The sequence below is a fragment of the Acromyrmex echinatior genome, chromosome 16 (genome assembly GCF_024713525.1).
Source record: "Acromyrmex echinatior isolate Ae372 chromosome 16, ASM2471352v2, whole genome shotgun sequence".
Lineage (NCBI taxonomy): Eukaryota > Metazoa > Arthropoda > Insecta > Hymenoptera > Formicidae > Acromyrmex > Acromyrmex echinatior.
This window is the reverse complement of record NC_141867.1, coordinates 438,290-461,934: the sequence shown is the minus strand read 5'-3', so window position 1 is coordinate 461,934 and position 23,645 is coordinate 438,290. Positions and strand designations below refer to the sequence as shown.

General features: G+C 39.6%; 1 protein-coding gene across 1 annotated transcript in view; it reads left to right on the top strand.

Annotated features, from left to right (window-relative positions):
• Psq (pipsqueak) overlaps positions 1–23,645 on the top strand; it is a 64,756-nt gene that overhangs the window by 5,745 nt on the left and 35,366 nt on the right. Inside the window, exons 2-3 of the mRNA XM_011054507.2 lie at positions 21,814–21,958; positions 22,954–23,118. Coding sequence (XP_011052809.1) covers positions 21,814–21,958; positions 22,954–23,118 — 310 coding nt within the window. The remainder of the gene's footprint in view (positions 1–21,813; positions 21,959–22,953; positions 23,119–23,645) is intronic.

Sequence of the window (23,645 nt, the reverse complement as noted above, 5' to 3'; positions counted from 1 at the left end):
AAAGTAAATCAGTGCTACACTTGTAACTGATGTAATCATCAGCAAATATTTACTGTTATTATTCAGTAATAATACACTGATTTACTTTTATAATATAATATAGATGTAATTATCATTTCAGAAGTTAACATTATAGCAGCATCAACTATAAAAAAAATGGAGCTTCTAATCATAATTATCTCATACTCTAATTGTAATATCGTCAAATGTCAAACATTTTCCTCTCATTATCCGTTGGTAAAAATGACGCGGATTCTCTCCCGCAATCGGCGCGCGCGCCTTTTCTACGCGGCCACGCGGTTTTCAGCCGTTCGAACAGCAAACTGCCTTGTCACCCGTTACCCGTTACGGTAGGTCACGTGCGCGATGCATCAGCCAATAATCAGCGATTACGAACGCGCGGGATGCATTCGGATGCTGCGGCCGCGGATCACCGCCCCGCCCGCGCTGAGAGTCTACTCGACACCACGTTTTTCCTCAAGTCAGTCCAGAGAAATTTCCGCCAGATTCTGCCGGGAACTGCGAAACCTGAGAAACTCTTCCTTTTTGTCTTGCGTAAATATATATACATATTACAACAATGTAAATCATTGCGACGCGCGTCGATGTAAATTTCGAGGACAGCTAGGTAATAAAAAGTCGGAAGATTCTGCCACTGTTTCTCGAGATTCGAGTTCTGACATCCGTATATAACGTGTGTTGTGCAATTAAACGATTCGATTAAACATTCGCGGAGGATTTGATTAGTGATATTGGTCGATTGTATCGACTATCGAAATTCTTTTTCTTTTTCTTTTTACGACAAAATAGTGTAATTTAGTTACGTCTCTGTCTGGAGTTGTGCAGGGTATTTCTCCGTTTTACAAGTAATATAAGTATATGACATCATAACTTTAATTGAAAGTATATGAATTAATATAAATTATAATACATAATTTGAAATTATTATAAATTCACGGCTTTCGCTATTTTTAGCGTCAATTGTATCAGGTATATGGAGACTACATTTTCTTAGAAAAAGTAAAAGACAAACTTGAAAGGACTTTGTTACTGAATATTTCAAAACTAGTAGTAGTTTATGATTGTCAAAAGGCAATTAATATTATAATTTCGGCAATTTTCTTACGCAATAAATATATTATTAAAAGGTCATTTTTCGATTAGTCTACATCATTCATTTTGATGTCATTTTTACGTTTTTGCGACTTTGTTGTTCTGCTCTTATATAAAACTAAATTTGTCGATTGTTTCCGTGAACATTCGCTCCAACGCGACATTAGAGATTGAAATGTTAATTAAAAAGGAATTTTCCGTAATATTATTAAATATTACGTAAAGAAGAAAATTGAATTTCGAAAAAATAAAAAATAAATCTAAACGATAGCTGCTTGAAAAAAAAAACCGTCTTTAGTAACAAAAAACATATGCATGGTCACCGTAATTAAGTGTAACGATTTTGACAGAATCTCTTCGTCCTTGTTAGTAAAGTTAGTAGATAGATGACTTTGATGGCAACATATTGGAGATACCTGTGGGAAACATCGATTCCGCAGAAATCGATAGGCGTTCCTGATATTAGCACATTCAATTCTCATCCGTCTTGTACGCGTCTCGTCGCCGTATTGAAGCGTTGATTCTCAGACGATCGTCGTATTTCGCTGTCAACAATCCAGCACCGTAAGTTGCATCGCGTGTCGATCGCCGTGCGTGACACGACCGACGAAAGACCGCTTCAGAGCGCTCGTTTCATCGTATCGTTTCATGTACGCGCGCGCGTGCGGTAAACGGGTTTATCTCGGTAATTAAATGACCGTCAAATAGGAGAAAATCGCCGATGATTGATGGTGACCGATCGGCCAAGTTTCATATAGTTGCTCTACCACGTGCGCACCTTCCTTCCCATTTCCTCCTCCCTTCTCGCCAGCGCAGCGATACGATTAATAAATTCGCCACGGCCGCTCGGCAAGAGCTTATTAGAACAGGTACTTCGATCGTTCCCTGCTGCAAATTTCCAACTGTTTTTCTTTTCACATCTTTTCCTTTCAACATCTGCCTGCGTGACTGTGATTTAAACTACTGTCGTCTTTTAAGTACAAACTCGTCAGCCAATTCCGACGTTACGTGATATTTTCGTGCTTAATGAGACTCTCGATGAGCGTTAAGTATGCATACAAAAAGAAGTAAATTAACATTTTGGATTTGCTACTGCTGTATATATTATTGCACGGTCTTGTGATTAACCAATTCGTTTAGCGTTTGCCTCTCATTGCTTTATACGTTTTTCTGTGTGCTGTGCACTAGAAAAAAAAGTTGATTTAAAAAATATATTAGTTTAGTCAAACGAAATATATAATAGCAGTCACGGACTGTCAAGCATATAAATATTTGTTGTGTAACGAGTCTAATCCTGAAACTTTGAAAAAATTTCGAAATTTTTTTTTTGTATTTTTAAAAGTTTGTATCTTTAAGAATATTTTAAGCCAAGACTTAAGATAAGGTTAGGCCATTTTATTATTTAAAAAAATCATTTCCAATTTTCTTTCGCACTTTTTTCGAAACCATGTTTTTCAAGACGGGTGTGTATAAACTTTTCTCCGAAACTAACAAAAATCCGATTGATTTCAATTAAGGAATATTCTTAAGAAAATTATTCATCGTGTAACGTACGATTTTTTTGACATATTAATCCATATTTATTTATAATAAATTTTTTAAGTTGTCGGTTAAGCTGAAAAATTTTTTTTCTTTTTTCAAATCGAGCTATTTTCCACATTTCTCAACAAAAAAAAACCCTACATCACACGATAGTTGTTACATCTATTTACAAGAAAATATATTATTTTTCGATTTCAAACCACCCCCGCCTTTGAAAATGTTACACTCGTCCGATCAAAGGAGCTTTGCACGATTGCTCTATAGTTAAAAAAAAAAACTTTTTAATTAATCTGTTTCAAAGTTACAAATTTTTCAGTTTCAACATTGTATATTATACATATAAAATATAAGTTAATTTTTAAAAAAATATTAATTTTGTACTTATTTTAGATCCTGTCAGGATGATTAGACCCCTTAATTTAAATTGAATGAAGCATTGAATACTGAAATAAGCATAGTATTATTTCTATAACCATCAGAAAAGTCATACATCGATATATTTATCGATAAATTATTTATTCGCAAGTCAGCGAAAACAGTAAAAAAAGTTGTTTCTTTAATAACAAGACGATGCCATTTCTAGAGGATTAAGGAACATGAAACGATGTCGAGTAAGAATAATTTATTTTTAATTAATAAAAAAACTTATATGTGTAAGCAATGGAAAAAGCAATTGAAAGAGTATTGGAAAAAAGCCAAGTATACCATATTGAAAAGATGTTTAAAGAGCAAATGTACTGCCGTATGCTGAAATTGCTAATAGGAAAGGCAAGTAATCGAAGGCAGAATATTCTTTCGACTCCTCCGCTGCGCCACGCGATATAAGAAGTTGAGCTCCGATCTGCATGAAACGCAAGCGTGAACGTTCGTAATAGACTCGATTAAGGATCGCGAGTTTAACGATGCACGATCATTCGTCCATTCGTCTCACGAGGAACAGTCTGTGCATCCCGCAAGATTTTCTCCGCGCGCATCGAGCAACGGTCCGCCTATACATCGCGCTCGCACGCCGCCGATGATAAAGAGAAATGCTGCCTAGAAAGCAGGTCTTGGCTGAATCTAGGCCACCCTGATGATGGCGCGTGCACATTCTCCACAATTTTACTGTTCCTTCTCTCAGCCTTGCCTCGCGTTCGTTCCCGCCGCGCATTCGGCGGAACAACACCTTTTCCCTCTTCTCTCCTTTTCTCTCTCGCTCTCTCTTTTGACTTTGATATACGATCATTTATAAGCCTAAATTATAAGTCACACTTAAATTCTGCGCACTTTACCAATGTGTTATTTTGTTTCTCAATTCTCATCTTTTTCTACTCTATACATCTATGTTTCGCTTCTATCTTTATTTTTACAACTCTACTTTACTTGATTTTTTTTAATATCTCTTGTTCTGTTGCTCAATATTTTGTATTGTTTTTTTTTAACGCTTGAGAGGTTCAGTTCTGGAGCGCTTAATAAATAACGATCTCTCTCTCTCTCTCTCTCCATCTATCTTGCGCATATTCTAGCTTCACCTCCTCCCCTCTTGTCCATCCTTCTTTCTATCCCTCTGCCTTTCTCTTCAGCCTCTCTCCGCGTACGTCTCTTCTCTTCCATCGATCGTCTCCTTCTCTCTTCCTGCCTCTTTTTTTCCCCACCCGACACGATTCAAGGATCGAGTTCCGGAGGACGACCAGATGCGAATCGGCGAAAAAAAGAGAGGGAACGCAAAGATCGCGGTACCGTAATGCCCCGCACGCAAGCGCGGCCGCCTCGCGAGAGATTTACAAATTGCAAAAGCGAGAACGAGTCTTGCCGCGCGCTGTCTCAATAGCACGCTCGTTCCTAACATCGTTTGTGAAATGTCGCGATGGCGAACGCGACGGGTGGGCGTATTATAGGACAATCTTTTACTTGGCTACGCAATATAAGAATCTCTTACATTGCGCTATCGCGAAATAATAGAAAAGCTTTTCCGTTTGGTAAGAGGGAAGCGAATCATCGACTCCGTTTCAACTCCATCCGTTTCAACTCTGGCTTCAAATGTATTCGCAGTTTGTCTTGAAAGAATTGTTTAATTAACGTAAATTTTGCGCGGAAACAGGATGTGTGTGTGTGTGTGTGTGTGTGTGTGTGTGTGTGTGTGTGTGTGTGTGTGTGTGGATTAAAATCCTCTATATTTCAATAAAGTAATTTCTCTTTACGAGTAAGGGCTGAAAGAATAAAATATAATACAATGGATACGAGATATGATCATCACGTTATATGTGCAGACGAATTCGATATTCTCTTTTTAATTCTTCGTCTCTTCCTCATCATGCTTTTTATTTGTTCGTTTCTCTTCCCTTTCGCTGTCGCCCTCCTTTCTTCTCTACATCTTCTTGGCCTTCGGACCTCCTCACGAAATCTGCGTAGTTTCGTTACTATCCAATTTAAATACGACCATCGTACGACCATTTCACGCATCAACATAATTGAACCAGAACTGAGGAAAAATCAATTGGCGGGGTGCAATTTAAATGACTATACAGTATATTAATTCACATTGAATTATTTAAACACTTAAGATCCAAGACATTTATTCCTTATTTGTTGTGAATCGGAGATTCACGCTTCCACGTTCTGATCTCTTCATCAAAGGGTACATTTGCTTCTTCTTACGTTTTCATTCAAAAATCGAGCATGCCTGCACCGGCGACGGCGACGGCGACGCGTTGCAGCGAGCGTTTTCTCGAGAGCGGGATCTCGCGTGTGTATGACTGACAGTGTGGGGCGATTGAGAGCGACCTAGAAAGGTTTCAAAAGACATTTTCCCGTTCACCCACGTACAAAGCCTCCCTCTCGCCGCGGGAGCGTACAGCCGTGCGACATGAAACCTCGCGTATGACGATTGAGACGAGGCGCACGTACACACGTACGTACAATAGCGACCAAGAGGACGAAGGCGGTGCGAAACGATGAGGAGAGGCAGAAGGAGAACGGCATGAAGGAGGATAGGACAAGAGGTCGAGGGAGACAAGGGGGAGGACAGAAAGGAAAGAGAGCGCGAGTGTATATATATATATATATGTGTGTGTGTGTGTGTGTGTGTGTGTGTGTGTATTTGACCGAGTGTGTGATGCATACGCGGGACAACGGAAAGTACGGAACGTAATATGGAGAAAACGCTGGTAAAAGGAAAGAGGCCCCTCTGCTTGCCTTTCCAATCGAATCGACCGCCCCTCTCGCCTTTGTCATTTTCTCTTTGTCCCCGTTTCGGATCTTCGTGTTCTCTCCCAGCTAAGTCGTCCCAGCTACCGCCTCTCTCTTTTTCGCACGGTCTCTCTTCCTCTACTTCTCACCCTCTCTCTTCTCTCTCTCTCTCTCTCTCTCTCTCCCTCTCTCCCTCTACCCGGCTTCCTGTTCGTCCTTCCCCCCTCGCCTGACCTGCGCCTGACTCATCCAGAAGAACGAAGAAGAATCTTCTCCTCTATCCCTCTCTGTCTCTTCACTCCTCTCTTCTCCTCATCTCTTCTACCCGGTATATCTCGGATGGGCAAAAGAGGGAAGGACAAAAAGAGCCGTGCCAGAAGGAGAACGACGGAGAGAGAGAGAGAGAGAGAGAGAGAGAGAGAGAGAGAGGGGCACGAAATGCTTCTCTTTCTTCACTCTACGTGTACCGTTTCTTCTCCCACCCTCCCTCGCCCTCCCTTTTGCTTTGTCTCTTCACCCTCTGACTTCCCCCAATACCACCCATAGCTAACCTAACCACCCTAACCTTCTCTCCTTTCTTCCCTTCTTGCATTTCGACCTGCCTTCGCCCGCGCGCGCCTCTTTTTCTCTTCCTCTCTTCCTCGTTTTACCTTCCCTCTCTTCTTTCCTCCATCCTTTCCTCATTCCCCTCTCGATTTTGCTGTATTACTCCATCTTTGCCTGTATTCCTTCGTCGACGTCTCTGTCTCTCGCCTCTCACCTTCGCCCTCCTCGGCTTTCCCTTCTACTCGCTATATCGCCGTCATCCCTCGCTCTTTCGCTCACACCGACAACCCTCCTTCCTGTCTTTCTTTCGTGTTCATGTCTCTTTCTCATTCCTTCCACGTTTTACGCATCTCGTTTCTTCTTCAAAGAGAACGTAGAACAAATGGCTCGATATAGGAGAACGGCAACATGGAGAGAAAGAGAATGAGAACAAGAGAACGCTGCACTACGGTCGATTTCTCCTGTCCTCAGCACTCGCTGCTACGTAAAAAGCTGTCTTGGATCAATTAAAGCATCGTTTTTAAAGCTTTCTTTAGCGACGAGAACGCTTTTGAATAACAAAGCTGAATGAACAGAGCTCTCTCTCCTTTGATTAAATACGTAAATCAAATATATAAATTAAATATATAATCAAATACATGGTCTTCTTATCTTCATACAATTTCTTTCTATCAATTATTAAGTTAAATTACGCTTGAATATTATATTTTTCATAAAAGAAATTTTATTTTAGATTCTAAATAAATTTTTTAATTTAAAAACTGTTTTTTTTTTTTTTTAATATATCTTCAGCTTTCTTTGTACAAGGAAATGAAAACGAAATATAGAGATGATTAAATCTGTCCTGTTACATTCGGTTTTAGCTAATATAAATAAGTTAGTTTAAAAAAAACTAATTTAGTACAAGTCATTTTTCTGTTTGTAGAAATCGTAGTTTTTCTGTTAACGCGTTTCTTTTTTTTTTTTACACAAATCAATCTAGCTTAAAGAAAAATATCCTTCACGTGTGATGGAGAGGAAGAAACGAACGAATGGGACACGAGGCATTGTAAAGTATCGTCGGTAAAAGGAGAAAGGAGTTTCCTACATCACTGCGTAAAAAGGAGCGGTGCCGATCGGCCGTCTTATACGTGTAATTGCCAAGGATGCTAGATGTGCTAGAGCCATGAGCTATTGCGCGTTACCATCTCGAAACGATTTCTTCTCACCGCATAAAATTGATAGAAAGGCATCCACATTTGATTAATTAATCCGTAACATGCTAATTCTTTAGTACTAGATTTCTAAAACTTTTATTCTTACAGTTATAGCAATTTACATATATAATATAATTTACAAGCCTATAATTCCACATCAAAATATTACAAAAGCACATTAAATATATTTTTCATCACATGTTGGTATATACATATAAACTTTTTAAAGATCTGAAAATTCTCTCGTGTAACGTTAATTTATTTTTCCTATTTTTCTCATTTTCTAAAAATTCTCTCTTAACATTTATCTACTCATTTCTATTTTTTTCTCTTTTTTCCCATATTTAGATTTGATATACTTTAAACTCTTTGACGTAATGTCGTAATCCAAATAGCATCTTACAATTAGCCTTCAGCCTTACTCGTCATTTTTTTCAGAGCGCAATCAAGTCATATGTACGTACACAAGAAAAACGATTATCGTTGATTACTGGATCGTAAAACGGCTGGCATAATTTTATTGGAGCGAAATATTTAACTTTATAGCCCACGGCACTTTCCATCAAGTTATAAACGATCTCGCATCTCGCATGCTATTCTTAAGATTACGACGTAAATGTCATATACTCTCGGAGCTTGACTCGTTCATTCTTCTTTGGCGATACGCTAATAAACTCCAGTTGTTAGAAGGAAAGAGAGAGGGATTGGGTGGAGTACTCAATGAAGTGCACACTTGCAACACGCCGCCTTCGCATTGACGCTTTAAGAACTTAGCACACAGTCGGAAAAGTTATAATTACTGCTTATCTGCCTAGAAAGTATATTACAAAATCGGAATATATCAATTTCCATTCTTTGCCTCGAGAAACAATCATATTAACATCTTATATTTGTCACACACTTTACTATTAATATTATTTAGGCACACAGGAAAAAAAAATTTGCTAAATCTCAATATATATTTCTTTCAACTGTATTAAATAAACATTTATTTACTGTAAACAAATATTTACTCAATGAAAAAATGATAGTTAAATCAAATTAATAGTTTTTGTATGTTTACATTTAATTAATATTTACTTTCAACTATTCAAACAAATATTTATTAAAATTTAGTATTTTTTCGGTGCATGGTTAGTGTATCAAAGTTTTCATGAATTTAGTGTTCACACGATGCTGTTTATTTTATATACTAAACTAAATATAAACTCTGCTCTCCTGCGATAGAAAATTCTCTCTGGTAATGTCAGGGTTAAGTATGATACACGTACGAAACACGTCGTCCAACACGGAGAAAAATGCGCGTGTGTCTTCTCTTTCAGTTGGCTCGTCGTTAATCGCCCCCAGAAATTGCCCGCGCGGTCCACTCTGCCTGAGTCACCCGTTTTCCATCCTCTTCTCTTTCCCGTGACAGCCTCACTCTTCATCTCTTCTTTTTCCTTCTCTCTCTCTCTCTCTCTCTCTCCCCGCCTCTCTTCGTCCATCTTTCCCTATCGTTCATTACATCCTGCACGTCCCTTCCTCGAAAAAGTAGCTCCTATCTTCTTTTCGACCTTCCTCTCGCTTTCTCTCTCAGTCTCTCCGTCGCTTTCATCCTCTCTCAACGCTATTTCCTTCCATTCTCTCCCCTCGCCACCATTCGGTGCCGCCCTTATCTCCGGAGTTTCTCATTGTCTGAAAGGGCCATCTGTCCCCCTCCCCCTCCTGATTCTTTCTCGCCCTCCGCTTTCATCCCCTTCGCTCCTTCTCGTTCGAACGCTGTGCACACAAAGGAGCTGACTCTTCTCTTCGCCGTTTGCCACCCTCTTCTCTCTACCCTTTCTCCGGCTGCTTTCTTTGTTCCTTCCGTCGTTCGAACGTTGCTTTGGGATTGCCAACATCGTCCTCGTCCTCATCCTCGTGTTCTTTGTCGTCGTCTTTTGCCGCTTTTTTCTCCGCATTCGAAAAGTTTCCTTCACATTTCCTTCTATCGGAGGAGATCCACAAAGAAGCTGCACTAGTAATTCCTAGAGGCGAAATAGCGCGTTCGATTTCTCCAAGCGAGAGGAGAGCAGGATGAGAACGTTCGACGCCGTAAATTGCGGTGTGCAGAGAAAAAGCGGGAAACGCGAGATAGTGTGAAAGAGGACGCGGGTGGGGGAGAGATTCTTTCTCGTGCGGTCGCAGCTTCTGCGCTTGTTCGACGAATGAGAGAGAAAAAAAAAAAAAATGTCAGACCGTTCCGTGCCGAGTCGAATCGAGTCGAGTCGAGACGAGATATCGCTCGCAGCGGTCCACGTGCGACCTTGAGCGAGATCGCATTCACCCTCCGCACTTCGAGGGGTCGCAATTCCCGAGCGGGGAAGCTCGTGATCACGTGGTGCTCGGGGGTGGTTTTCACAGTCCACGTTTATCCCGCTCTACCGACCGGACGAAAAGAGTGCGGAGCTCGTCGACGAACAAGAAAATGAAGGTCGCGCATATTATCGAGATTTGTCGGGCGATAATGAAGTAAGTTCATTGAATCCATGTAAATCCATAAATTTTATATAAATGATATGTACGGATTTGTATAAAATTAATAATTTACATTTTTTTTTTCTTATTTTATATTTTTTTTCTTCTACAATGAAGAGAGACTTAATTGAGAATTAATTCCGATCAATTGATTTTTTTGTAACAAATACCTAGTCCGATTTATTGTATTTAGTTATTAAATATATTAAAATTGTTGTAAGTGAAAGTAAATTAATTAAGTATTTAAGATACTTCTCATCATACATTATATCATATAACATGTTGTAAAGATCGATACGAAGATGTGAAGAGAATTATTATGTAATGATGTGAAGAGAATTATTATCTGGTCTCTTACGGTATTCTATCCGTTCTTTGATTGACCGCGTTTGACTCGCAAGTGACGATATTCAGGACGAGGTCTCGCTCTCGAGAGAAGAGCTACAACTTTAATTTGCGACTGTTAGCTTCGAGAAAAATCATTCTATTCGAAACACAGCATTGAGAAGCTCCATCAAAACGAGAGGTGTAAGTGGCTACATATAACAAGATATAAACTATATTGCGGAAAAAGGAGAAAAGAGGTCACGTTGCTGCTCGCGACACATATCGATTTAAAAATAAAAACATTCAATTTAATAAAAATATTAAATGTGAAAAGACATAATGGAAATTATATTAAATACATAAATTCTTTATGTGAAGTGAACGCATAATTTATAGCGGCAGCAATCAGGAAAGAATTTTAATTAATTTGAAGGTATTAAGTCACAGGTATAAAACAATATTAAGATTTTTTTCATCTTTAAAAAGAAGCTTTAAAAAATATATGGACTAAATACATGCGGGAGAAGGAAAGGAATAAAGTTATATATAAAATATAGATTGTGCTTCTTTCGGTTATAATTAAAAACTGTTCGATAGTTCTTGCCCGATGGTATCGTTACTTCCAAGATTAATTGCGCATCGCACGGTATAGAACAAATATCTAGTTTTCCTTTCTCCTTTCTTGCTTCTCTCCACGTGTCACGGATCTCTCTCGCCGTTCTCCTCGCCCGGTGAAATGACGGTTCCGGGTGCGTCCGTTCCCTCCATCTCGCGAAGAACGTCCCCGTCGCGTCGTTCCTTTCGCCTCTCCTTTCCTTCCCTTCGAAAACGCACGCGCGCGCAGAAACGGCAGTGGCCAAAGAAGAACGAAGCCATATTCACAGCCTGTTCGAGAAAATCTATAAAACGGTAATAAGAGATGATATTTTCCATTCTTTCGCGATGCATTTTTTTCAAAGTCTCTGAATTTCGGGACCAAAAATTCATAATGTTTCGTTCTAAATTTTCAACGTCTGAATTTATCAGCGATAAATTCAGTAACGAGTTATAAAAAATATCGAAATTTTTAATTAATACGCGAAATTATTAATAAGAGTTAAAATTCCATTTAAATTTTCATAAATAATGTTTCTGGCTTTTTTAGCTGCTTTAACGTCGACAGGGGATGTATGTCATTTTTTATATCAAGTGCAGTCGAGTCTCAGTTATTTGATTTTGTCAAAGCAAGGAGTCTCTCGAGATAATGGGAAGTAGTACTGTCTTGCTATCATTTGATTTTCTAGAAATATTCTGTAACGAGGACTTGAACCAGTAAGGGCGAAGGGGAAACAGGTGAGCGGCCGAGAAAGCAGACGCTCGGAAAGGTGAACGGAAAGAAACGAAGAAACGAAGGGCATTCGGAATGCGGTACTGTTATGCCTTACGGTATACAGACAAGACGGAAATTAGGACCAAACGACATACAGTCTCGTTGTCCATCGTTTGATATGATCATAGAAAATAGCATAATCTTTTTCCAAACTTTTATTTCGTTCTCGTTTTATCCTCTGAAATTCGTTGAGAATTTATTTAAAATTTCACATTTCAAATTTAGAGTCAAGCAAAGTGGCAGGCGTTGGAAGTCGAGAACTGAAAATTCAACAGCTCCGAATTGAAGATGGAAAGTTAAAAGCTGATTAGAAACTGGATTCACAGTTGATGGTTAGAAGAATTAGGGTCGAAGGTTAAAGATTTGAAACGTATAGTTTAGAGTTTAGAGTTAAATATTAAAAGAATTTAACGACTCGGGGAAATTGAGAATTCAGAGTTAAGAGTAAAAAAAGAAAGAAATAATTGAAAATTTGTATTCGTACAAACTTACATGTATCAAATAAAATCATCAATGATCATGCTTTATCCAACTCCTATCATCGACATTCTCGGTGACGTTCGAGAGATGAAATGTTAACCGAAAAACGAATCGGTCGTTCCATGAAAAAGGAAAACGGTCGCACACAATACATTGCAATCGTGTATAAAGGAACGTGGGAAGATCATTAATGCAAACCTAGCAACGTGTATGGGAACGCTTTTTATGTCGACCGAAAGACATATCGCGCTGCCATAACCGATTCCTACCATTCCTGTCCCCGATGCGAGTTTCTTTAGGAGAGAAGCGCGTTTTCTACGAAAACACAAATGTCTCGAATTAAAATCTAATTTCTCTATTATTTCAATAATTTTTAAACAAAATCCTCCTTTTTAATAGTAACACTTGGATACGCTTGATATCCTCGAAGAAAATTTTTTTCTTAAAAATTAATGTGTGGTGACGATAGAAATAATTCCTTTTTAAGCTAATATAATTTGAGGATATAAATATAATATTTTTTGGTCTGAAAAAAAATTCGACTAATATTTGTTAAAACAACGTTGTAAATTTTCGGTACAACATTTTGTGTAAAATTTTGTTAAACACAGCAATTGAGTTTCTTTATAACAATTGAGTTTCTTTCGCATAAATGTTTGTGGAGATGGAAATTTAGATTTACCAACAATTTCCGTTTTCTTTCGAAGCAAATTGGATTTTAGTGATACTCTAGCTAGAATAACAGTCAGTCGGCAAAGACATTTACTTGAATGAGTCTCAATCGTGCCAAATTTTAACTCAGGTTTTCAAGAAAGATACAACCCGAATTTCGCTCACCAAGATCCGCAATGCAGATATTTTTTTTTTTTTTTCGTGTTTGTGACATTAGTATGTGTTTGCATCGAGTGTTGTATCGCGAAAAATATTGGAGAAAAAAGAATTGAAAGGTATTGAAATATCTCAAAGAACAAGTTCATCTTATGCTACGGACGTAAATTGGAACCCCCGTTGCGTTCCTCTCTCTTTCTTATTTAATGCAATTCTTCTTCTGTGCCTGCTTCTATCTTTAGTATTTTCTCCCTTTTTTCGTTTTTACTTCTCTCTGACAGAGGTAGACTTTGCGTTTCTCGCTTTTCCATCAGAGAATCGATCGGAAACTGAGAACCAGAAAATAATTGCGCTCGTGCAAAATAAATTCTTGCTTGCCATTTTATCGATCGAAGCTTTTATCAAACTCGCAGGAAAACGTTTCTAAATGTGAAAATATAAATATTTAATTGAATTTTTTCTTTCTTTCTCTCTTTCCCTCTCAAAATAATTTTGCATAAAAAATTACACGCTAATAAGAGCTAAATAAAGATTGAAAACAAAACAAATATATGAATACAAAATTTCATACTTTATGTAACAAAGATAATAAACCTGCTATTGTTTAGAGCGTGCCATAAGAATTTCGTCGGTACAATAATTTATCTTGCAAAGTAGGACATTTTTGCAACGAGGAATCTTAGTTAATCTCGTATGTTTGAAAGAAAGAAGCAGCATTCTACTTTGTTTTCTCGGATGAAAATATTTAATAGGAAATCGTAAAGGCTCAAAAGAAATATTCACGACGGAGGCAGATAAGACTATGCTGTATGCGAGCATATATTTTTTGCAATGTCAATTTCGGCGACATATTTTATGCCGCTGAGATCTCATAGAAAGACACGTAACGAAAGCTGCGCGTTTCTAATCTCAAATATGTCCTCTTGTTCTCGAAAAGCGAACTATTTACTTTGGAAAAAAAAGTCGACTGGCCCTATGGGCGCAACCATTTTCTCTTTTCTCTATTTCTTTTCTCTCTTTTTTTTTCTTTTTTTTAGGAATTTTTACCAGACTATCTTAGAAGTAAAGATGCCTAAGTCGAATTCTATTTACATTCAACTCGGGAGATGATCCTACGAAAGTACTCTCGGGCGACAGTCTAGCCCTCGCGGCCGAATCAAATTGACATTTATACATCGCCGAGAAATTCCAGATTATCATAACAGCGAGGTCCGAGGCATGGGAGAGTACAGTATAATACTCTATGCAGAATTCGCTGGTCGTCATGCAGATTTTATTAGTTCCCTTTATCATCCGCATCTCGACGAAGCTAGGAAGGAAAATCTAGGGAGAGGAGAGGGACAAAGAGAGAACTGCGAAAGAAGACAACGGAGGAAAGTCTCTTGGAAGATTCCAGTCTCCCTCCCCCCCCCTCCCGGCTTGGAAACGTGAAATAGCACCGAGATGGAGAAAACGGTGAGGCAAAGGGGAAAGAGGGGAGCGGTCGTTTCCGCTTGCGTTTTCCCGGAGAAAGAGCCGGTTGGTCGGTCGTCTCGAGAACGGTGGCCGCGAAAGGGAAAAATCCGGGAAGAAGCGAGGAGGCGACGCGTCGATAACGTTGGAAAAACGTAAAAGGCGCTCTACGGAGAAAGAACCGGCGGATCGAGGCGAGACGAGGAGAAGGAGGAGAGGAAAAAAGGCAGCTGGGTTAGTTGGGGAGGGAACGGAACGGAAAGATAGATAGATGGATATAGCGGGGAGAAGAAAAAGCCAGAGGAGAAGAGAGAGACGGCGGGAGGGATAGAACCAAGACAGAGATATAGGAAAGAACGAGGGAAAAGGGGAGGTCCTCTCCCTATCGTTAGGGTGAGAAGAAAGGAGAGAGAAAGAGAGAGAGAGAGAGAGAGAGAGAGAAAAAGAGAAAGAAGGGTAGCGTATAACCGTGGAAGCGAAGGGGCCACGAGAAAATAGCGTCTTAGGCGCGAGGGGAAGAGGGAATGAGTAAATGGAACCAACGCGCGCAGCGAAAGAGAGAAAAGACTGGGAGAGGGGTGGAAGGAGGTGAGCGGAGGGTCGTGGAAGAAGCGACGAAACGACCGAGAGACAAGAAAAAGGAGGGCGAAGGACGGTGGGGGAGACGAAACGACGACGTGAAATGGGTGAGAAGGGCGGAGAGAGAGAGAGAGAGAGAGAGAGAGGGAGGGGGGTAGGAATTGAGAGGGGAGAGCAGAGAGAAGAATGAGGGTGGTAGAGAAGCAAACGGGCAGGAGGAGAAGGAGAGGGAAGGGGGAAGAGTAAAACACGAAGAGCGAGTTCGTCTACTCTGCGAATGGCAGAGGGATAGACGGGGAAAAAGAAAAAGGACATGGCGTGGCAGGGAGGCGAGGTGAAATTGGACACAAAAAGCTCGAAGAAAAATTGAGATGAATCGTGGGAGGGAAGATGGAAGGGCGGTTCCCTCTCCTCTCCCGCGCTAGAGGGGAAAAACCCGTACTTCTTCCAGGCTGCGAAAGAAAATGCGAGCGTAAGGGATGAGAACCGGTCGCTAACGCTTCGCTTTTTCGATTTCTCTTCTCGATTTTCTCACGATGCTGCTATCTCTTTTCTCCTAATTTTAGAAACAGACTGCTTTTTCTGCTTACAATAGAAATGTATATGCTTGCAACATTTTTTTCTCGTATTTATTGTAGAATACGTATTATAGAATAAATAGGATTTTTCAGGCGCTATTCCATTTAAGAGAAAAGATTTTTCACAGGAATTATACTTTAGTATAGATTAAATTTTTTTTTAACTTGATTTCTTGTGGAAAAAAACCTCTTCTTCTAAATGGAATAAATCCTGAAAAATCCTGTTTATTCTATCGAATAATATTATGATAACTGAAATGATTAAAATGTAAAATTATACTTTTCTATAATCAAAAAAGGAAAATTGCGTTTTTTAATCTTTTAACTGTTTGTTTTTCATATTTTATGTTATTAAAATTTTTTTATTAAATTGTTACAAACTTAAAAATTCTTCAAACAAAAGCTAGAATTCCATCTATATTAAAATTCTTAAAAAAAATTAACTCCATAAATGTCTTATAATATTATTCCACCTTAATGGATCGTATAATGAAATTACTCTTACAGAGACGCTCATCTTATACAGCTGAATTCTCTTTTCATTTTTGCTCTCTTTCTTTCTTTCTTTCTTTCTTTTTTTTTCTCTTAAACCATTGCATGATTTTATTTTAAAGCTCTATTTTAATACATCCGCGCGTTCCATCACATTTGTTCCAGTATTACAATTACACAGTGAGGATTTGCGTTTCCTGTTTGCGAAAAATATAATCTGAGAGATTGAATTCTCCTCTTTTTCGCAGCACGCGCTCCTTGATCTCTGCCCAGACTCTCTCGGTTTACCGTCTCTCAGGAAAGCGGCGGCTTTCTAACGCTCCCGAAAGATTAGTGCGAGCTAACCGGCCCTTCTTCCCCCCCCCCTCCCCTCCTCCTTCACGTGAACGTATTTTTTTATTATCTTCCTTCGTCGTTTCGGTGTCGTCATCAAGGAGAGATGTGTGCACCGTTTTCCTTTCATCTTCTCTTTGTTACACACGCAGAATCGACGTCTGCTCGCGTCTCTCGTGATCGCGTCCTGCCATAAATTCGCTACTATCTCTCCCGACGTTTTTCGAAGGCGCCGTTCTCGTCCACGACTCTTCGTCACCACCAGCGGCTTCCTCGCGTTCCTTCTCTCACGAGTTTCAATGAAAGTGACAGGAAAATCGCTCGAGACGGTCGCCGCTGGGGCCGTAGCTCCTCGGAGAAACCAAACGAAGAGTGTTTCAGATCCTAATGCGCATCGCATCGAAACCGGAGGTATAAGTGCATCGAGAAAGCGTATCGATGGATACGATCGATCACGCTGTTCGTCACCTCGAATTTCCACCGAATACTCAATATAGCGCGCGAATTAATATCTGTTAATTTAAAAATAATTCTTTATTGAATATATATACGATTTTGTTTCGAGATTTATTATACTTAATATTTTTTAAATGTGTTTATTTATATTGCATATCTTTTGATGTAAATAATAATTTATTATAAAACATAATACGTGACAGGGAGAGAAAATGAAAAAATTTATTATTTTTTACTTAACACTTAATACTCCATACGCTTTTTTTCTTTATTCTTTCCATTTCTTGTCTCCTTTTTAAGACAATCTCTCTAATAAGTTCTGCATTTACATATTATTGTGGATAAAGATCCTACAATTACAAATTCAACTTCTTCCCACATTAGAAAGTGTAATAGACAAATAATTAATATAAGTGTACATTAATGAATTTATATAATAAAAATAATTATTTATGCTGTTTATTTGACATAAAATATATATCCTGGAGTATCGTAAACTTTACTACTGTACCGAGTTCATCTCGTCGACTATCCCGTCTCACTCCGTTTCTTCACGTCGCGTTGCATCCGGTTTTCTCCTGGTTCTCTCTCCGCGGCCGCTTTAATTGCGTGTCTTCCTTCTTTCACTCAATTATCCTCCTCAAATCAACGCGGTTGGCCGTGTCGCAGAGGCTTAAACAATGTTCCTCAAAACTAGGTGAGCCACTTTTACGCTACATCGCGATCAATCTTTCCGGCTATTCGCGCCAAATTATTCCGTCACGAGTAACGCGAATGGAGTGTAGAATGAATAATTACGAAATATGGGAAGACGAAGAGTCATTTTTTCTTGTAGCGCGATTGAAATATCGCGAATCTTCTCGACATTTCATTCGCGGCAGATTATTTCGTCGCGGATAAAACTGCGGAATACAGAACAACGAGATGGATGAATAGTAGTGGAATATATAGGAACCACTTTTATACGCGACACGATGAAAACGCAATGGATCTTTGCGATCTATTCGCCTCTGCGAATAATACTTTATCGCGCGGCGAATAAAGAGACGAAATACAAAGAGAAGGTCATAAAGCTTCCTGGCAAATGACAGAATTATCGCTATTGCTTTCGATTGAAAATTGATAAAAGTGGGATCTTTAAAATATACCCATGTATGCGTAAATTAAAAGGAACTTTTATAAAATATTTCTACTTTGGGATATTTAAACTTATAAAATAAATGTAAAAGATTGCCTTGCTACAATAAAAACGTTTCCTTCGATTCTCGACTACGTTCATTTTGGTTTTATACAAAAAAAATGAAAATTACGCGATTCTTGAAAGATACACACTGTTAAATTCGTAATGTCAAATTGTACTCGAATTGAATTATTTTTAATTATTTCTATAAACCCCGTCACTCTTACCCAATATAATCCCGATAATTTGAATTAAAATAATAGAGTTGAACATTTTAACTAAAAAAAAAAAATGTATTAAATTTGTCTCAAATTTAATTTATTATTTACTACATGCAGTACATGCACATATATTAGATGTTCACTGTCTACAGAAATGGATTAATTTACATTTTGACACATGGAAGTTAAAAATGGCAAAATGTTATTTAACGGATTGCTGCTTTCATATTATGTTCTTAACTAACAAGCTGGAAGATGCTGCTTTAAGATGCAAGAAGTGTGACAATCGAATATATTAAATGTCCTCATCACTCTCAAAAATATTATCCTTTTATCAACTGTCCACGGCATATCGATAAAAGTTAATATCGTAAACAGTGAGAATTCCGTTATTATCGGCTTAACAATACACATAACATATTTTCAAATTTCCTCGCTGCCAGATAGTTTTCGAACTTGCAGGGGCAAATCGCGCAATTGCGACATGATGGAAAGATTAGATAAATTAGGAAAGGGACGAAAAAGAGGTCGAGAAATTAACGCGAGACAATCGATTATCGTCGTTTCTTGCCCGTTATCAGAAATTATCTGCGCGTCTTCGCGGTCGGCACGCCAGGAAACCCAATTTCGCGATATCAATGTGCGCGCGTACCTGTTACGCGACTCGCGTGTCTATGTGTGTGCCGTGCGACAAGCACGCATAGACTCGCTGTATGGACATAAGGCAATCCGCGTTTCGATTTCGCGAATAGATTTCAAATGAATCCAAGCGTTTCTCCGAGCGTTGAAGAACGCGTTGAAAATGTTTTAAAAAATTGCGCTCTTTAAAACGAGAAATGCAAAAAATATCTGACGATTGCCGAACATTTTTTGCCCGAATATTACAAATATTAACATTATTACAGTTTAAGTTCTTCGAAAAAGAATTTTAGCATCATCTCTTAATTCTGGTACAATTAATTAATTTCTTTCTTAGAATCAAGAAAAAGTGAACTGGAAACTGAACGAGCAGGGGATTAATTTAACCAGGATTAATTGAGTTACGTTAGATAACAAGCCTTATATACGAACTTTGAGAATTCCATTAGTCTTACAATAGCAAACATTTGAAGTTAAGTCGAGAGCAAATTTTAGTGATCCGATTAAAATTAAACGATCGAACGCGCCCCGAAACGTTTCTATTACTTTTCGAGAGAGTTTGACAGCAATACGCGATCGATGTTCACCATTGTGATTTCTTCGCAATAATCGATCATACAGGTGAAACAGCACGCCACGCGTACGTATCTATAGATAGAGGTCGGCGAAGTAAGTACGTCAGGTGCTCTCACGTACATTCACAATCGTGCGTTACTTGCAAGCATTCGCAGGTGCACGTCCACATCGAGGACTTTCGAAGGATAGCCGGAGAAACGGCAGATGGTACGAGTGTATGTGATGGTACCAACCAATGAGAGGGAAGATAATAAAAGGGAAGACGAAGGGCGAAGAGAGAACAGAAAAGAACGGAGTTGGAGTTTTGGAAGACGAATTTGGTTAGGACGGGAAAAAGAAGTAGGGCATTTGTTTACGTTCAACTCGAACAATAAAATATGATGTAAAGAAAGATTAGAGAGTTAACATTTACAGTATAACGTTAAGTGAGCTGCGAGATGAGGATCGTCGAATAAGCGATGAGAGTTAGAATCTTCAGGATTGCCACAAAATTATGGAAATGAGGGAAATTGAAAATTATCGGGGAAATTCAGAGGGAAGTCGGAGAATTTTGCAAAATTTTCTGGATAATTAAAATTCTTGGCTTTAATGTGTATATATATATATGCGTGATTTTGGAATACTGTCATCTTAACAATTAAATGTAAACAGTGTCAGCGATGTTAATAATAATTATAACATTGCTATATTAAATTGCTTTCTCAAAATATTTTAGACGGGTCCCAAATCAGGACGAAAGTAGAAAAAATTTTAAAATATTTTCCAAAATCACGGAAAATTATGAAATTTTAGGACGAGATATTTGTGATAACCCTGATTTTGGAAGCTAACAGCTGAGAGGTTAAAAAATTGTGAGCTGACAATTGAGAATTGAAAATCGGGGACAATCTTAAGTGTACTTGAAACGACCGCGTTGAAACAGTTCACAATAGTTTCGAGGACAACAGATTTTCGTAATCTGCACGTAAGACTCGTAAGTAGCGGCATCGCAGTGAGACATCCCGAATCACAGGTGACGAGGATAATAGGAGCGAGGTGTCGCGAAGATTTTCTAGATGTTCTTTGAGCGTGCGAGCGAGCGAGCGAGCGGATGAAAGGCAGCGACGAGCGTTGAAACGAGCGCAAGTAGCAGGAGAAGGAGAGAAGGCGGGAGAAGGCGCGAGCTTAAAGTTTCCACGTTATCGGCGCACGTCTAAGCAACTGATAAAAGCCCGTGTTCCTACGGACAGATAACAGGCGGAATGGCCCGGTATAAAGAGTCATAGATAGAGGCAGATAAAGCACGGTCCACGGAACAGGTGAATGTCGCGACGTGGGCAGACCAACGCCCGAACCTTATCGTATTCGCGGCGCGGCGCGGCGCGTGCCAATCCGCCTGTCTTTTATCCGCGATTCGCGCGTCTTTTCCTCGCTTTCGATCGCTAACGACCAAGAAAATCGATCGATCGACCGTTATCGTCGGGCCTCAGCTTGGTCGCTGTATCGCTGTATCGCTGGAATAGATTCGCGAAAGTGCATGCTGGTTGTCTTGTGTTCCCGCGACTCGCGCCGCGCCGCAACGCAACTTCCGGAAATAACGTCCTTTCCGTTGCGACTCTTTTTCTTCCTGCTCCTTCCCCTTTCTTCTCTTCGTTCTTTCCTTCATCCCCCGCACGTCGATCGATCTTTTTCCTCTTTCTGCCTCCTATATCTCTTTTTCTCTCTATCCCTCTCCGCTCGTCTTATTCCTCTCGCCTTCTTCTTACTTCCTCCACTCGCGATTTACTGCCCCCGCGGCGTGTAGAAAACCCCTGTACCCATCTACTTACTCTCTCTCTCTCTCTCTCTCTGTCTCTCTCTCGTTTGCTTTTTCTTTCTCTCGTCTCTCTTTCGCGCTCGCGTGGATACCGTCCTCCGTCCGGTACATAAAACCTCTTGGAGATATCTTCTTTCCCGGCGGCCGTGGCGGAAAAAGAAACCCAATATTTCATGGAGACAGATCGTTATTGGGGCGTGCACTACAGGTACTGTCCCGTTCTTCGCGGATCGATCTTTCGTGGCAGGGGAAACGGTACAACGGGGATGACTATTGCGGCTTGGGAAAAAGCGAGGAAGAGGGGATTCTCGTCGTCTCTTAGAGTCGTCGTCGTCGTCGTCGTCGTCGCCGATGACTTTTCGATGAATCCGTCGACACGAAAGGAAAGCCACTCGGGGAAAGAAAAAAAAAAGCACTCGATCGATCTTTTCCGTTTTTCTGTTGCAGCGGCGGCATGGCCGGGCAGCACTACTGCCTGCGTTGGAACAACTACCAATCGAATATGACGTCGGTGATGCACCAGCTCCTGCAGACCGAGGCCTTCGTCGACGTCACCCTGGCGTGCAATGAGGCCTCATTAAAGGCGCACAAGGTAGGCCGGTATACGCGACATGTATGGAGGGGCAGAGAGAGAGAGAGAGATGACGCGACTGCGATCAACGGCGCTCGCGGAATCGAACGTCAAACCTCGATCCAAGAAGAACGAGAAATTACCACGTTTATGATATACAATATTATTCCCGATGCGTCTTGAGTGATGAAAATTCAAGCAGAACAAGTATTAAATTTTAGAAAAACAGAAAATCGTATAAGTGTAAAATAGTGAATTTAGAATTAACGGATGCTGACGAAAATATCGATAACTTTCCAAAGTCGATTTGAAGTGACGCCTATGTTTGTCTTCTTTTTGGCTCTGTCATAATTATTCAAAGTCATTGCGCAAAACGGGACACTTAGCGGATAATCACGCCCGCATAATCACGCAGCTTGATCCGGCATCGATCTGCATAATTACAGAAACATTTTAATACTACTTAAATGTTTATGTCATATTTATGTGTAGCAGCACTTAAGATACATATATATATATATATATATATATATATGAAAAGGAGAGCGATTTTATTAAAATATCTAGATAGATACACTTCTGAAAATAATTTTATTGAACCATCAATTAATAATGTATAAAATTTAAGCTTTTGAGAGCAATGCTGCACTTTGAGCGTCCTACATAATTATTTTGATGATACGACAAGATTATTCTCATCTATATATATATATACGTATATACACTATACTTTGTTTTATAGATAAACGCTTTCAGATTCTTGATATCTCAATAGCTAATTAAAGTGTCGATATTTAACTTCGAAACAACGGAGAAAACTTGTACGATAGAACTACTTGGCAATTTCGACACGTTCGAGAAGTAAAATGAAAACAATCGCAATGCACGAGCGCTTCTTTCGCATTACCCGGTAGATTCGCGTGTCGAGATTTAATCAGAAGTAGCGATTTAATCGCGAACGTCGATGTGTTGCCTTCATTTACTTATAACGATCTTGTTCTTTTCCATTTGTTCAGGTGGTGTTGTCAGCTTGCAGCTCCTATTTCCAGAAGCTCCTGCTATCGAACCCTTGCAAACACCCGACAATCATCATGCCGCAGGACGTCTGCTTCAACGACCTCAAGTTCATCATCGAGTTCGTCTACCGCGGCGAGATCGACGTTTCGCAAGCGGAGCTTCAGGTGAGCGCGCGAAGAATAAGGTCGATCTTTCGCCGCGTTCGTCGACCGGCGACGCGACGCGACTCGACGCGACGCGACGCGACGCGACGCGACGCGACGCGACGCGCAACGCGCGACGTCACAACCGATTTCTCCTTCAACATAGTCAGGCTCGATGTACGAATCCGACTTGAACTTTTAGCGACGAGAGCAGAAACGCGACAATATTCCTCGAGGAGCGAAGCATCATGAAATAACCAATGAATTTCTCTTCTCCATTTCCAAGTCACAGAACGACTCGCGGTTGGTGTTCATTTTAGAATAACGTTACTTCATCGATTAGCACGATGGTATTACATTCTCGACGTTCTCATACGGCAATTTTTAGGAATGAAGTGTCCGTTTAAGAATATACATATAATGCAGCAACATTTAAGGTTACTATCTACAATTTGCTTCCTGTTTTTCTTATTACCTTCTTTATTACATCTTATCTTTTGTCTTTTTGTTTCTTATTGTTTCTATTCCCTATCTATTTCTTTGTTTTT